The 15,966-nt window shown below is 44.7% G+C and overlaps 1 protein-coding gene across 8 annotated transcripts in view; it reads right to left on the bottom strand.

The window, feature by feature from the left end:
• Positions 1 to 15,966, bottom strand: part of ASIC1 (acid sensing ion channel subunit 1) — a 219,432-nt gene that overhangs the window by 9,053 nt on the left and 194,413 nt on the right. For all 8 annotated transcript variants that reach the window (XM_061615240.1, XM_061615235.1, XM_061615234.1 and 5 more), the window contains 6 exons: positions 14,770 to 14,920; positions 13,611 to 13,738; positions 7,708 to 7,858; positions 3,724 to 3,780; positions 2,722 to 2,875; positions 738 to 829 (listed from right to left, as the gene is read on the bottom strand). In XM_061615240.1, coding sequence (XP_061471224.1) covers positions 738 to 829; positions 2,722 to 2,875; positions 3,724 to 3,780; positions 7,708 to 7,858; positions 13,611 to 13,738; positions 14,770 to 14,920 — 733 coding nt within the window. The remainder of the gene's footprint in view (positions 1 to 737; positions 830 to 2,721; positions 2,876 to 3,723; positions 3,781 to 7,707; positions 7,859 to 13,610; positions 13,739 to 14,769; positions 14,921 to 15,966) is intronic.

Genomic DNA, 15,966 nt, shown 5'->3' with positions numbered 1-15,966 from the left:
ATACGGGTCATGGAAACCCGCTTCCCAATCACTGGAATCCTGGTTAGCTACCCCCCCCCAGTTTCTGCTTCCGCCTATCTGTGCAGCCTTAAGCAGTGGTGGCTGGTGTCCACTGGGACTGGTAGGGCGGAATGCTGGGAGCCCAAACAGTAGGTGGAGCCAGAGCCAATGACAGGCAGAGTCCAGTATTTCTGGTTTTGTCCCCATCCTCCTCCCTGCTGAGTTCTACAAGGGGCAACACTGAGACTAAGGAAGAAGCTGACAGACAGTGCCATCCTCTCGACTGGTTGCATGTAAGAAGACAGGCAGGCTGGGGCTGGCTGAGGGCAGACTGAGGTAGGTGGGGCAATGCTTCAGTCATCCGAATAGGTCAGCCTCCACTGCTTAGCTGTCCAGCTACCAGAGGAAGTAAGAGAGCAGGCAGGTGGGAGATAGCTGAGGTTGATGGGGCAGTGCCCTAGTTATCCTAATGGGCCCGTCTCCACTGGCCTTAAGGACTAGAAACTTACTTGGGGATGGGGAATGAATGCTGGGATTCTCAGGCTGTTGCAGTCTACACTTTTCTTTTTTTTTTTTTTTGTACTTGAGTGGGTATAATTGTAGAATCGCAGCCCTTGATTTGTGTGCATTTTGAAGACTGCAGGCAGGCGCTGAAGTTGCCCCAAAGGATCATCCCTAGAGAAGATAGGAGGTATGCGAGATCCCCACCAGTTGCTGTCCAAAATTTTTTATCTCACCCAGAAGTCCAGCCACTTCATATGCTTTTTTCTGTTCAATGGTCTCATAGTTCAGAGCCTCAAAGAAAATGTCCAGTACCAGGATGTTCTCTCTGCATAATATAAAAGGAAGTGATAAGAAGCTTCTGGCACTTACCAGGGAATCTGTCCACAGCCAACAATATGGATATGCCCAGCACCAGCATGAGTGCTGACCTGCCTGGAGCCAAGATCTGGGGATTTAGCTAGTACCAACCCAAGGGCCTGAGCCAAAGGGTCCTGTGGCTTCCTGCCTTCAAGAAACAGGCACCCACCTAATACTTTGCAGAACAGAGATGGAGAGCCATTTCTAGCTGGTGGACCAGATCCTTAGGTTTCCTCAACCCCTGTGGGCTGTTTTGACAGGTGGGTGGGGCCCACTCACTTGTCAATCACCTGATGTCATAGTGACAGGTGACCCATTTTCCTTTGTCTGCACAGTTTGAAATCAAGCTGCACGGACAAAGGCGCAGGGCTTTGGTGGCTGATTGCTGATGCCTGCAAACCCTGCTTTTGGCAGGGAGCCATGTCTTTACCTGCCCCATATCTGATGTCATATATATAGGGTAGGTGGGTGTGGCTTGACCAAAACAGCCTTGTGGGCCAATTGGGGAGGCCTGCTGGGCCTCATTAGGCATGTGGGAGAGGTTACCCAAAACTGCTGTAGGAAAATACGGAGTTTCCTTTAACCTGAGTGAAAGGAGCACAATATAAGAGTAATCCACGGCAGGATTCAGACAACTGCCCCCCTTTTACCACTGCTCAGAGAGTTTTTCAAAACAAAAGAAAAACCTGCAAAACCTATTTAGTAGGTAAAAGAAGGATGACTGCACACATCATGAACAGTGAACACTCGCTCTTTCAAGCCACTTTTAGCTCTCAAAAATGCTATTGACTGCCTCCAGCCTGATGCATTTTGGGGCCAAAGGTTTTTCTTTGGGGGGTGCACATGCACGCAAGGGCAGGTTCATCCTCCGTGGCTCTCTTTTGTGCTCGTGAATGACCCTTTCATACACACAAGGCTCCCCTAATGAAGGTCCAGTTATCATCTGTAAAGCAGATTCTGTTTATTCATGGATACATTTTGTCCCCTCTCCATCCTCTTACTGATCATCCTTAAATCACTTCCCTAACTGTCAAGATTTCATGAATGAAAGAAGCCTAACTGGCTTCAGGTTCACGCTTCCCCTGTTTCAGGCCCAGAGAGACCTCTGCTGAAAGCTGTGTGTTCCTAGGTGAAATTGTCAGCGCAGGTGGTCATGTCGCAAACAGGTGGATGCAGTCACTTTTGGGGTGGTCACAGCAGGTGTGGCCCATTTGTCTTCATCGGTGTCAGGACAGAAGCTCCAAGAGCTGGAAATCCTTAGCTCTGCACACAGCTACCCTTTACATGATGACGATGCACACGACTGCAATTTGGAGTATCTGCCTGGACTAGCCCCGCTCACCCAGTCTGGGCTGTGGGACCTCTGAGAGAGAAAGGTCTACAAAAGGGGTTGCTGCAGGTGCATTGTTAAGGAGTGGGGCCCTTCTGTACTGGGGCCCCAGAGCTCCTGCCCCTTTCTGTCCCTTTTTTAAAACGTCATATTTTTACAAAAAAGCTTTGCTTACAGGGCTGCCGGGCATGCTGCAAAACACTGTGCTAGTGAAATTCCCAGCCGCTGGAATTTGCTGAGAGACTCAAATTTGCATCTGTAGACATACATTTGAATAAGCAAATTTTATGCATGTTTTCATCATGGGTCTGTGCCCTGAATCTTCTCAGTACTCAGCAACGCCCCTGTCTTGCTGCTTGCGCTGGGACCTTGCCTGACGCCCCTTGCTCTGGCATCCTTCTATGCATTTTTGGCTCTGCCCACCTGGCAAAGTTGTGGGGTGCAGAAAAGGAAAGTGCAGAAATAATAATGGTGGGAAATGGGTTGGACGGGCGGTGGCGGTGGTGGCTGAGGCAGGCAGTGGTACTCACCCAATGTACTGTTCGCTCTTGTTGTATTTCTTGGCCAAGTACTTGGCTGATGCCTTGCTGGGAATCTTGACCATGGAGAGCTCCTTCCCATAACGGGTGACATTGCAAGGCATCTCACATACACAGTAATCATTATCTTTCTCCACCAAGAAGTCTGTGGGGCAGGTTGGTAGCAGGGAGGAAGGAGATGTAGAAGTCACAATCAGGTCCGTTCAAAACAAAATACAATCAAGTGTTTTGGTTTAGGGGAAGAGATATGAAAGGCCATTTGTTTAGTGCTCTGGGATTCAACTCTTCCTTTAGAACACTCAAAAGATTGATTAGCAGTGGATTCAGGCCGGACCAAAAGGAAGCACATCCTCATACAACCACAGTTAACTATGGAGCTCCCTGCCAGCTGCCAGACTCGATAACGGCCCCTAACTTTCAGATGATTTTTTTAAAAGATTAGATAAAATTAATGGAGAACAGAACTATCATTAGCTGTAAGCCAGTTGTTGGAAACTTTTGGCTCTCCAGATGTTGCTGAACTACAACTCCCATAATCCCTGGCCATTGCCCATGCTTGCTAGCCCCACCCCCCACCCCTCTAGGTCATTGGTTTCAGTGTCTAACTTCTCTTACTGCTAAGAAATTTCTCCTGATGTTCAGTTAAAATATACCCTCCTGTAACTTCAGTCCATTAGATCCAGTCCTGACCTCTGGGGCAGCAAAGAATAAGACTTTGCCCTCTTCTTGCTTCTTGGGTATAATTGAAGAGTACTCCCATGTACTAAATTTGGGCTTTGGGTTGATCCAGTAAGATCATTCTTACACTTGGAGCCAGTATAGCTCTGCTTACAAGATAGGGGAGCAAATAACGCAGGATGGCTTCCTCTATGATGCTCTTCTTGTCAGCATCCAGGGCGTGTGTGTGTGTATCAGACTGTTAATATTAGAGGCAGAGTGCTGAACTAGCTGGGCCTGTGGCCTAATCCAGCAGAGCAACCTATTAGGACTTACCAAGGGCTGGGTCTGCACACTCCTTGTATTGTTCAGGTGTACAATAGGGGGCATCACCTGCAGGGAAATAAAAAAGTAAATGAATCATATCACAAAGCTATATTATATATCATAGTGACACTCTATTCTGATCTTCTGAATTCCCAAGTGGTGCAGTTTATCCTGGGGGGCACTGGCAAGGTTCTGCAAAGCCCACCCCTTCCCCCTGGTTTGCATGCACAATCATGAATGCAAATGTGGGGCCTATGGTAGATGGTCTTTGTGAACTGAAAGAGTAGGGGGTAATCCACGCTTGTAAATTACTGTGGCTTTGGGATTAAAGGGGTGATGGTTTTTCTGCATTGGAAATGGAAATGGACTGCCTTCAAGTCAATCCCGACTTATGGCTACCCTATGAATAGGGTTTTCATGGTAAGTGGTATTCAGAGGGGGTTTACCATTGCCTCCCTCTGAGGCTAGTCCTCCCCAGCTGGCTAGGGCCTGCTCAGCTTGCCACAGCTGCACAAGCCAGCCCCTTCCTTGTCCACAACTGCCAGCTGGGGGGCAACTGGACTCCTTTGGACTATGCAGCTTGCCCACGGCTGCACAGGTGGCAGGGCACGTAACCCCTGAGCCACTCCCTGTGGGGGGTGATCTTTAGCTGGCCTTTGATGCCCAGGAGACACGAGCTGGGATTTGAACTCACATACTCTGGACTCCCACCCAGGTTCTCCTCCCCACTGTGCTGCATTAGGTGATCCTTAAACTCCAAGAGATGCTGAGTCTCTCATCTCTCTCCCTTGTTTTGCCAGCCTTCATCGCTGAGCAAGGTGATCATATATTTTTAGAGCTGGGATTTCCTTAGTTGAAATGCCCAGATGATTAGCCTTGTTAGGCCTTTGGATGCAAGGTAGATAAGCTTAGCTCTGTTACCTGGTGGCTGTTTGATACACAGTGAGGAAAGGGCATTTCAACCCTCTCCTCACTTCAAGGAACTGAGCTTCTTGTATTCCTGGCTCAGCTTTTATGGCTAGAAGCTGGGGAAAACTATGCTGATGTTTAATTATTGATTCCTGTGTGGACAATATCCCCTGCAGATAGTCAATAGTATCCCAAGAGGAAGGCTGGGCTGAGCCCTTTTCCTTGACATACTAGTTTTCTATGAGTGGACAGAGGAGATTTTCTTCTTAAGGGTAAACATTCAAGCTCTGGATTCCCCAGCAATCCTGACTGAATAAACTGCCCTAATCCTTGCCCAGAGATGTAAATGGGCACCATGTTTCTTTAAATCCTGCTCAGACAACAACCTTGTTCACATGTAATGCTAAACCAAGCCATGATTTATCAAGAACAAAGGAGCATGGGGGTACCCGAGTGAAACTCATGGACATTTCACTCATTCCCTGATACTACTACTGCCACACTACCCAGAGATAAGCCATCATTTGGTTTGGCTTAACATTATATGTGCACAAACCACAAGTGATGAATCAAGAGTTAACCTTAGTTACATATCATGTTTGCTGGGAGCGATATAAGCCACAAGTCCAGATTTGTACATAACGTTAAGCCAAACTATGGCTTATCTTTAGATAGCACAGTGGCAGCAGCAGAACTGGGTAAGGAGCAAAGTGGCCGTGATTTTCACCCTGGGTGCCCTCATGCTTGCGCATTCTTACTAAGCCATAGTTTGGCTTAGCTCTGGGCCAGTGTCTCAAATGAAAGACAGTGCAGCTAGTCATTAGATAAGCATTTCCTTTGTTCCATTCCATTCATTCCTAGTTCCATTCTGGATTCTCAGAGCCCTTGTAAGACAGAGACCAGATAAAGCAAAAATCAAAGCAGTCATTACATAAGTAAAGCTGGATCCAACTCTTTGCTATTGTCTCTGTTTGCCCTTGCCTGGCTGTCATTCACTCTGAATGTTGATTCCATTTTTTTTCTCCAGTAACCTGGATACCACTTGACAAGATCAGTTTGACTTTGAAAAAAAATCCTCCTCCTCATACATCTGTGCTATTCTTCTGCCTGCCCTCTTCTCTCCAAGAGATGCAAACCGACTGGAATAATTAATTCATATTTATTATGCTAATTGCATCCCTTGACAAGGTTTTCTGTTTAACAGGAAAGATTGAATACCATGGTGGGGTTTTGAGGGAGCAATGAGATCTGTTAATTCATGCACTAGAAATAAAGAATGGGAGTGGCTGCAATTAGGGTACAGCTATAATAGCTATAATTAGGACTGAATCAAAAGGGGTCCCTTTTAATGAACATTTTCAGTAGCACTGAAAATCTGGATTTTGGTATTTGCGTTCCAAATAAATGAAAGCATTCACACCAATTCAGGAAGCATTGCCCTCACTCAGAATTGGATTTATTTGGCCTCAGTGACACTTGCATTCAGCCAAATGTGATTAGCTATTTATTGTTATGATATGATCCTGTTCATCATGTGACTCCTAATTGGCTGGGATTGTTCGTGTGACTAAGGCTACAATCCAATACATTTCTACTCAGAAGTAAATTCCATTGGATTTAATGGGATTTACTCCCAGGTAAGTGTATATTGGATTACAGCCTAACTCAGGAAGCGCTGCCCTCACTCTCAGTTGGTTTCATTTGTATTTGGGGATGTCATAATTGCACCAGATTGGATTGCCTGCATGTCCTGATGTTGATGATGTGATCCCTTATTGGCTAGGATTACCCATGAGAGGAATAATACAGTAGAGGAGACTGAAATGGTTTAGAAGCTGAACTAGATAAGTCCACCCATGGCACCAAAATATTGGTGAAAAGAGTTAAAATTATCACAATTTGGGGGGTTTGACTGGGAAATATCCCATCCCAAAAGTACCGGGTTCAGCTTGAATATTGAAATGTGGAAACATTTGCCACAGTCGAATTAAAAATGGTAGGTGAAGGTGACCAAAATGTAACAATAAGATCTAAGTGTTGATTTGAATTTCCAATAATTCATAAATTACATATATTCTGAACCTAAAGACTGAAATCATATGCATTTGCCTTACACTGAGTCAGACCATCTAGCCTGGTAATGCCTATTGTGTCAAGCAGAAAATCTCCTGGTCTTACTACTTGAGTTTTTAAAAAACCCAAAACTGGTGATGCCAGGGACTGAACCTGAGACCTTCTATAAGCAAACTCTACTCTGTCACTGAGCTATGCCCCCTTCCAGAAAATATTCATCCCAGCTTAATAAACAGAAGCACTATACCTGGTTGAAATTCCAGACTATAGTGTTTGCTTGTGAGAAGATCCACTCAGCATGTCCTGTACCCTTTGCAGCCTGGCAAGGGAGCTGTCCAGCACCATCAGCAATCAGGGGGCTTAGAGTTGAGCAAGACAGGAGCCACCCAAAAGTTCACTAGGCAAATCTGTGGGGGCTGTTGCATCAGCAGTATCCAAGCAGCAACTGAGACTCTGAGTAGTCAGACTGACTGCCCCACTCTTCCTAGAGGGGCCCTGATCCTGATCATACTTATAGCCATGGTGTCTCCTCCTGTACCTCATGCTGCCAAGTGAATCCTATGCCAATTGGACTGAGTTGAATTTCAGGCTCACTACTGCCATAGCATTTCAAGACCCAGTGGTAAATATGGAGAGTCTGTTGTTGGGGGTGATTCCAGTTGGGGCATATTAGGTCCCCTGACCCTGCAGGTTCCCCAGCTGGGGTATGGTCTTGGTGATATTCTCTGGGTGCATAGTCTCCCCTTGGTACTGGTTCGTGTTGGGGCCCATGGTGGGTGGTCTTTGTGATGTAGCAGGAGCTTCCAAGGTATGCCAGCCTAAAATACCAACCTGCATGTTTACTTACAAGTAGATGTGGCATGCCAGACCACCACCAGACTAGTGTGCTTATTCACAAGGAGATGTGCTCTCATAAGTAACACGGGGGATCCTGACCCTTCAAAGGACTGGACACTATTTGCCAGAAAGACTCATTTTTGCCCTGCTACCAGGTTCATCCCTCTGACTTACCAGGCATGTGCACCATGCGACAGTTGCAGTTCTCCACCAGGTAGCGAGTCTCACAGTCTATGCGGCAGGCTGCGATGCTGTAGGTATCGTAGAATTCAGATTCCATTGTCACTGACTTGCAGTCACCCCAGGGTGGAGGAAGGTAGATGAGCTGCACAAGAATGGATGAAGAAGGAATGAGAATGGCAGTATCTCCCCACCCTTTCCTAGGGAAGAAGAAGGGCTATGTTTGGGCCATAATGCTTGGTGGGTTAAGTCAGACCTCCTCCTTCCTCTTCCACTCCAACACACAAAGCGGGAGTGGCTAACATGGTACCCTTCAGATATTGTTGGACTATAGCTCCCATCATCCCTGGCTATTGGCCATACTGGCTGGGACTGATGGGAGATGATGATGATGATGATCATCATCTTTATTTATACCCCGCCCTTTTTCCAAACTGGAACTTAAGGCGGCTTCCAGATAAAAGTAAGTACATATCATTAAGAACATATAAACATATAAAACATATAAACATATAAAAATCAGCATTAAAACTGAATTAAACTATTAAGATGTATTCCAGTATTCCAGCAATATCTGGAAGGCACCACATTAGCTATTTCTGCCTTTCAGCATGCATATCGCATCTGCTGCCTTGGCTCCACAACTGCATCTGCAATGTAAACAGGCAGGAAACCAGTGCAGGCTGAACATAGGAGCCATGTGGATTGCAGAGCATTGAACACGACACATCAAAATTCTTGCTCTTACAGAAACATGTCACACTGTGCCAGAGCTCATTCGAACCAGAACAAAAAGGCACATATTATGGTCCTTCTGTGATTGTATCCCAGGATATATGGGTGGCAGATTCTGTATTAGAATCCTCTCCCATTCGTTCACTAATTCCTTGGGAGTGGAATGGTAGCGTGACAGTTATGGCACCATATGCTTCATTTCTATTTTATTTGTACGTGACATTTCAATCCTGCTCTTCATTAGGGTATTGTACATAGTTTTCTCTCCATTTCTTTATCTTCACAACAACTTTGTGAGGTAGGTTGGGCTGAGAGGTAGTGACTGGCCCAAGATCACCAAGTGAGCTTCAAGGCTGAGTAGTGGTTTGGACCTGGGATTCCCTGGTTCAAGCCTAGCACCCTAGTCACTACACTATGCTGGTTGCATTGTACTCCCTTGTAAGTGAATAAATGTCAAGGGGAAAGGTTCTATTCTAGCCTTCTCCCTGATGTGACAGATTCCCATGTGCATGGAGTTAAGGTTGGAAGACATTTGATCAGGCAGTATTGTAATACTGATTTTTATATATGGAATTGTAGCTTGTTGTTGTAAACCACTTTGGACAAGCAAAGTGCCCAGAAAAGTGGCATAGAAATATGGTTAAATAAATATTCTGAAGTGGGATCACATGCTTCAAATACACACACACACACTGATTCTATGGCATCCACAATGGCTTCCAGCACATCTTTCCTGTTAGCCTGCATTTTCCACCTGAAATATTTTGTTATTGAATATTCCAGATGAAATTATTAACTTGCCAGATCTGCTCTGTTCATGCTGATGATTGTGAATCACCGCTCATCACAAACATGCAGTGGTAGAGCAGGTAAAAATCTAGAACATAAGAACATAAAAACTCTGCTGGATCAGGCCAATGGCCCATCTAGTCCAAGATCCTGTTCTCACAGTGCTCAATCAGATGCCCATGGGAAACCTGCAAGCAGGACCTGTGGTCAAAGAGCACTCTGCCTTCCAGCAGTTTCCAGCAACTGGTATTTGGAAGCATACTGCCTCCACCTATGGAGACAGAGCACAGCCATCATGGCTAGTAGCCACTGATAGCCGCCTCCTTCCATGAATTTGTCCAATCTGCTTTTAAATCCATCCAAGTTGGTGGCCATAACTTCCTCTTGTGAAAGTAAATTCCATAGTTTAACTTTGCGCTGTGTGAAGAAGTACTTTCTTTTGTCTGTCCTGAATCTTCCAACATTCAGCTTCATTGTATGTCCACGAGTTCTAGTGTTAGGAGAGAGGGAGAAAATCTTTTCTCTATCCACCTTCTCCATGCCATGCATAGTTTTATACACTTCTATCATGTCTCCTCTTACTTGCCTTTTCTCTAAACTGAAAAGCCCCCAAAGCTGCAGCCTTTCCTCATAGGGGAGTCACTCCATCCTCTTGGTCATTTTGGTTGCCCATTTCTGAATATTTTCCAGCTGTACAATATCCTTTTTGAGGTGAGGCAACCAGAACTACGTACAGTTTTCCAAATGTAGCCACACCATAGATTCATCTAGCAGCATTATGATATTGGCAGTTTTATTTTCAATACCTTTTCTAATGATCCCTAGCATGGAATTTGCCTTTTCCACAGCTGCCACACACTGGATTGACATCTTCATCAAGCTATCCACTATGACCCCAAGGTCTCATTCTTGGTGAGTCACTGCTACTTCAGACCCCACAAATGTATATGTGGAATTCAGATTTTTTGCTCCAATATGCATAACTTTATACTTGTTTATACTGAATTGTATTTGCCATTTTACCACCCATTTGCTCAGTTTAGAGTGGTCCCTTTGGAGAACTTTGCAATCTGTTTTTGTTTTAACAGCTCTGAACAATTTAGTATCATCAGCAAACTTGGCCACCTCACTGCTCACCCCTAACTCTAGATCATTTATGAACAAGTTAAACAGCCCAGGTCCCAAAACTGATCCTTGGGGGACTCCACTTTCTACAACTGTCCATTTATTCCTACTCTCTGCTTCCTGTTACTTAAGCAGTTCCTGATCCACAAGGGGACCTCTCCTAAGCTTACTCAGGAGTCTTTGATGAGGTACCCTGTCAAAAGCTTTTTGAGAGTTCAAGTACACTGTGTCAACCATATCACCTCTATCAATATGCTTGTTGACACTCTCAAAGAACTCTAATAGGTTAGTGAGACAGGACTTACCCTTGCAGAAGCCACTGGTTGTGCTTCAGCAAGGCTAGCTCTTCTATAAGCTTGGTTATTTTATCTTTAACAATACATTCTACCAATTTTCCCTAGACAGACATTAAGCGAATCACCCTGCAATTTCAGGGATCCCCCTGGGATCCCTTTTTAAAGATTGGCCTTACATTGGCCACTTTCCAGTCCTCAGGTATAGAGGCAGATCTGAGGGGCAAGTTACATATTTCTGTTAGAAGATCAGCAATCTCAGTTTGAGTTCTTTGAGAACTCTCAGGCGGATGCCATCTGGACCCAGTGATTTGTCATTTTATTTTGTCTATTAAGCCTAGAACACTGTTCTTCAGCCTTCGGTCCCCAGAAGTTGATGGGCTACAACGTCCATCATCACTGACCATTGACCATGCTATCTGGGGATGAAAGGAGTTGTAGTCCAACAACATCCAGAAACCCAAAACTGAAGAATAGTAGCCTAGAACTTCATCTCTTGCCACCATTATTTGCCTCAGTTCCTCAGACTTCCTTCCTGCAAAAGTTAGTTCAGGCACAGGTATCTGCCCTACAACCTCCATTGTGAAGACAAATGCAAAAATTCATTTAGCTTCTCTGCAATCTTTTTATCCTGCTTTAGCACACCTTTGACTCATCCCAGGGTCCAACCGCCTCCCTAGACAGTCTCCTGCTTTTAATATATTTAAAGAATTTTTTTTTTGTTGGTTGGTTAGTAATGTGTTTCTCAAATTCTTTTTTAGAATTCCTTATTGTCTTCTTGCATTTCTTTTGTCAGAGTTTGTGTTCCTTTTTATTCTTCTCATTTAGACTTCCATTTTTTGAAGGAAGCCTTCTTGCCTCTAATAGCTTCTTTGGCTCTCTAATAGCTTCTTTAACCACACCGGCATCCTCTCGGCCCTGGTGGTACCTTTTCAGATCTGCAGTAAGCACTCCAGTTGAGCTTCTAATATTTTGTTTTTAGACAACTCCCAAGCATTTTGGAGTGATTTGATCCTCTGGACTTTGCCTTTCTCTTTCCTTTTTACCAATCCCCTCATTTTGGGGAAGTTTCCTCTTTTGAAGTCAAATGTAACCGTGTTGGATTTTCATGACAATTGGCCATTTACATGTATGTTTAATTTAATAGCACTATGGTCACTGTTCCCAATCTGTTTGACAACACTTACATTTCGCAACAGGTCCTGGGCACCACTTAAGGTTAAGTCCAGGGTTGCTGTCCCTCTGGTCAGTTCCATGACCAACTGTTCTAGGGCACAATCATTTTAGGGTATCTAGAAATTTTACCTCTTTTTCATGACCGGAACACATATGTGGCCAGTCTATGTCAGGATAGTTGAAGTCACCCATTACTTAAACTTTCCTGGTTTGGATGTTTCCTCAACTTCATTTTTCATCTCAAGATCTCCCTCTGCATCTTGGTTAGGGGGATGATAGAATGTCTCCAATACTAAACTACTCTTGGGACCTGGTAACATCACCCAAATGATTCTGTGGAGGAGTCTGCATTTTGGGGGGTTTCTAGCTTGCTGAATTCAACACCCTCTTTCACATATAGAGCAACACCACCTCCAACATGTCCTTCTCTTTCCTTCCCATAAAGTTTATATCCAGGGATAACCATGTCCCACTGGTTTTCTCTATTCCACCATGTTTCTGTCATGTTCGCTGTATCAATGCTGTCCTAAGTCCAAGCACTCCAGTTCTCCCATTATGGCTCAGATGCTCCAAGCATTAGCATATAAACACTTGCATACAGTGTTTCTCTTAAAGTGTCTTTGGCAATTTTGGTTTGGCCGGTGACACTTTTGCCTCTCTGGATTGTTATCTTATGTCCCTGCACTCTCAGTGCCTAGTTCAAGGCCTACCCCATTTAAAATTTCAACATTTTTGGGTCTTTATCCCAGGAGGGTGATTTGTTCTGAACTGGATCCTACCCAGCTCCTGTTGACTTTCCCCCTTCAGTCATTTAAAAAGCTGCTCTGCCACCTTTTTTTTATTTTATGTGTGAGCAATCTGGTTCAAGTGCAGCCCATCTCTTATGTACAGGCCCGGCTTGTTCCAAAATGTTCCTCAGTGCCCAAGAAATCCAAACCCCTCCTCCTGACACTAGCATCTCATCCATGCTTTGAGACTACAAAGCTGTGCCTGTCCAGCTGGCCCTGCGTGTGGAAGTGGTAGCATTTCAGAGAAATGTACATGTAGAGAAATCTATCCTTTTAGAATCTTCTGTCCCCCTGCCCCCATCTCAGCTTTGATGATAACAGGTTGGTTTATTTCTTTATTTTATGTATTTTTAAATAAAATCTATATACTCACTTTCTAACAAAAAAGTTCTCAAAGTTGCTTACATTTTAACACAGAGCGGCTATAAAATACAGCAATGTATAAGGAGGATTATACTGAGTATGTTTCTATACAGAGAAGGGTAAACAGCATTGCTACCAGCCCATTGGCACTAACCATTCAACTTCACTCCCTTCACACCAAATACTTCTGGACTTTAATTCCATTAGATCCCAGTCGGTATCTGTATTGGATATGAACTGATTTTATGTACTTGCTGTTGCTATTTTAAACTCTCTCTCTCTCTCTCTCTCTCTCTCTCTCTCTCTGTGCATGTGTTTAAAAATTGCTTTTATATATGCAATTGTTTTAAGTGCTCTTATATATGTAACTGTTTATATATGATCTTATTATATTGTAAATCACATTGAGTCCTCTTGTGGGAAGTGTTTCATAAATGAAATAAATAACAGATCTTCCTGCTTCCAAATTTTCTATTCTAAGCCATTGTTATCTCTGTCATTAGCAGGAAAAAATAAGAGAGGAATCCCCCCTCCCCAAGAACCCGTGGATAATGGAGAATGGACATTTTGTTCTGCTAGTACAGATATCCAAGACTGGATTAAAGGGAGCGGTGTCTTCATATCTTACCCGCTGCTCCTGGCACGACACAAATGTCTGGAAACCAGGTGCCACCCCAAATCCCAGCTGGTCAATACAGGGCGGCTCATCCTGGCTGTGGATCTGCACTTTAATCCCAGCTTCAAATGAGGTCTCATCTGTAGAACAGAGAGATGGAGAGTAGAAAAGGAGCCCAAGTGACAAAGGCAGGGCTCTAGCTCAGAGCCAGAAAGGAAGCACTTCCCCTTATTCTGCAGCCCTACAATCCTTGTGAAGAACTAGGGTTTCTGTCAGCGTAGATAGGTAGATACATGGGGCAGAAAAGGGCAGAGTCTCCCCTGACTAACTCTCACACTTGCAGGCTGCACAGTCCACCCCTGCATCAGCCAATGCCCTCCACAACCTAGCATTTTTAGGGCTATGCATGACCTGATCAGAGTCAGAATGCCCAGGAACTTAAGCCAGAAATCAGTCCTCTATCCAACAGGGCTCAGTCCAGAAATGCAAAAAAAGTAATAATGATAAAGTAATTCCCCATGAACACTTATCTGCTCCCAGAATCAACACATTTGGGGTTAGGGAGAAGGTCTTCTAGATCAAAGAGCAAGACTCCCAGACAGGGTTGTGCCCTGACACTTCTTACTGTAGACAACCTAGGAAACTCCTCCCATGGGGGCTCTTGGTCACTTTTGAACTGGGATTCAGGTTTCACCTCACCCCCTGCCTCGCCTCACTGTATGTAGTCTTGACAACATATTCCCCCTACAAAGAACAATATGCTATTTGTAGATAAGAGGTAGCTCCTTCCTTGGCAATGATCAGCTGGTTGCCATGGTGAGTCACATAGAACAGAAATGGGGAAAAAGTGACTAAAAGAAAGAGAGAAGGGGGAAGTGCAGTGTGGGTTGAAGGAGTCTTGAAGTAGGTGCAAGTATAAAAAAGTGATGAAGGAGAGAGGGTCCTATTGGGTTGAGGAATGGGGCAAGGTAGCAGACTGGGAGTGATCAACCAGAAGCTGGAACAAGGGAAGGAGTATTTCCAAAAGGGGGCAGTGCAAAGCCACGCAGGAGGGAGAGGCCTGAAAGGGGGAGGCATCAATAGAAGGGGACAAATTGTCCTTTGGCACAAGGGGGAATATGGATAAATGAGGAATCAATACAAAGTTTAGGAAACCAGGAACAATTCTTACCTGTCTCTCCCCAGACAGGAAGATACTCGTCCTGCTGAATGTCTAACATGATCTCCAAGCCGTTACCCGTTCCTCCCTTATTGGTGATGCGCGGTGGCTTGTCAGGCTGACCTGAGTTGAATGTGTAGCACTTTCCGTAGCGGGTGTACACCTGAGGAGGGAAGCAGCAAAAACTAGCAAGAATCTTCCTGTGGAGTCCATCCAGCCCTGCCAGCTCTTGATAATCAAGAGATAATGAACAGGAGGAAGAGGAGGTATGAGGCATTGTCCCATCGTACTCTGCATTAGGCCTACTGAATACATCCCCAGAATGACTTTCAGCACTCAGTTTCAGCACCAGGAACAGTTCTTGCCCCTCTGGAGTTTCACCGCTTCCCTAACAACAAGCCATTCCCAATGACTTTGAAGCCAGAGGAATACTGCAGGTATACACGTGAATAGCCTGGTAGAAATGTGGAAGGCGCTGGATTAGAGTGGTGGGAATGGAATGAGTGGTAGAAGCAAAACTCGGAACATTGTCATTCTACTGCAGTTTGCTTTGCGACTCAGGGGTCCATCTGTTTCAAATTATATGTTCTCCAAGGGATACGTAACCACAGCAATGGCCCTGGAACACTCAGTGAAGAAAATGAGAACAGAAAACAATACAGCGAAGGCTAGAGAGCTCAGGTTTCAGAGGTGAATATTCACTAGTTGCCTCCCCCCAACCTTGCTGAAAAAGGATCATTTTAGCTACACTAGTATTTATACTCTGCTGTGTAATTAATCATTTGAAGACGCTCAGATAACGGTCCCTGCCAGGCAATTCATGTAACAAATAGGCTAAGAAGTAAGATTTGGCAGCTGGTAGCCAAGGAATGCTAAAGTATTTTGTAGACACCACCTGAGTTCTTCCATTCAGTCCAGCCCTGTGTTTGTATGTTTGAGCCAAAGTCTTAGGGTAGAGACACACTTACTGTTGTGCTGGTTCCCGTGTGTCTCCACCTCTGTTTTCTGAAAATGGGGGCACATGGCACTAGTTGAACTCCACCCATTTTTACTCTAAAAACCTGGTCGGATCAGCTGCAGTGTTGGTTTTTTCATTCAGCTTCAGACAGATTTTGCAACTAATTGGTAAATCAACCCATTGCCTCTCTAGGTATGGCCAATGGAAATGCTTAGCTGTAAGCTCAGGCACAGACAATGATTGGCCCAACA

The sequence above is a fragment of the Rhineura floridana genome, chromosome 3, assembly GCF_030035675.1.
Source record: "Rhineura floridana isolate rRhiFlo1 chromosome 3, rRhiFlo1.hap2, whole genome shotgun sequence".
NCBI lineage: Eukaryota > Metazoa > Chordata > Lepidosauria > Squamata > Rhineuridae > Rhineura > Rhineura floridana.
This window is presented reverse-complemented; position numbering and strand designations above follow the sequence as displayed.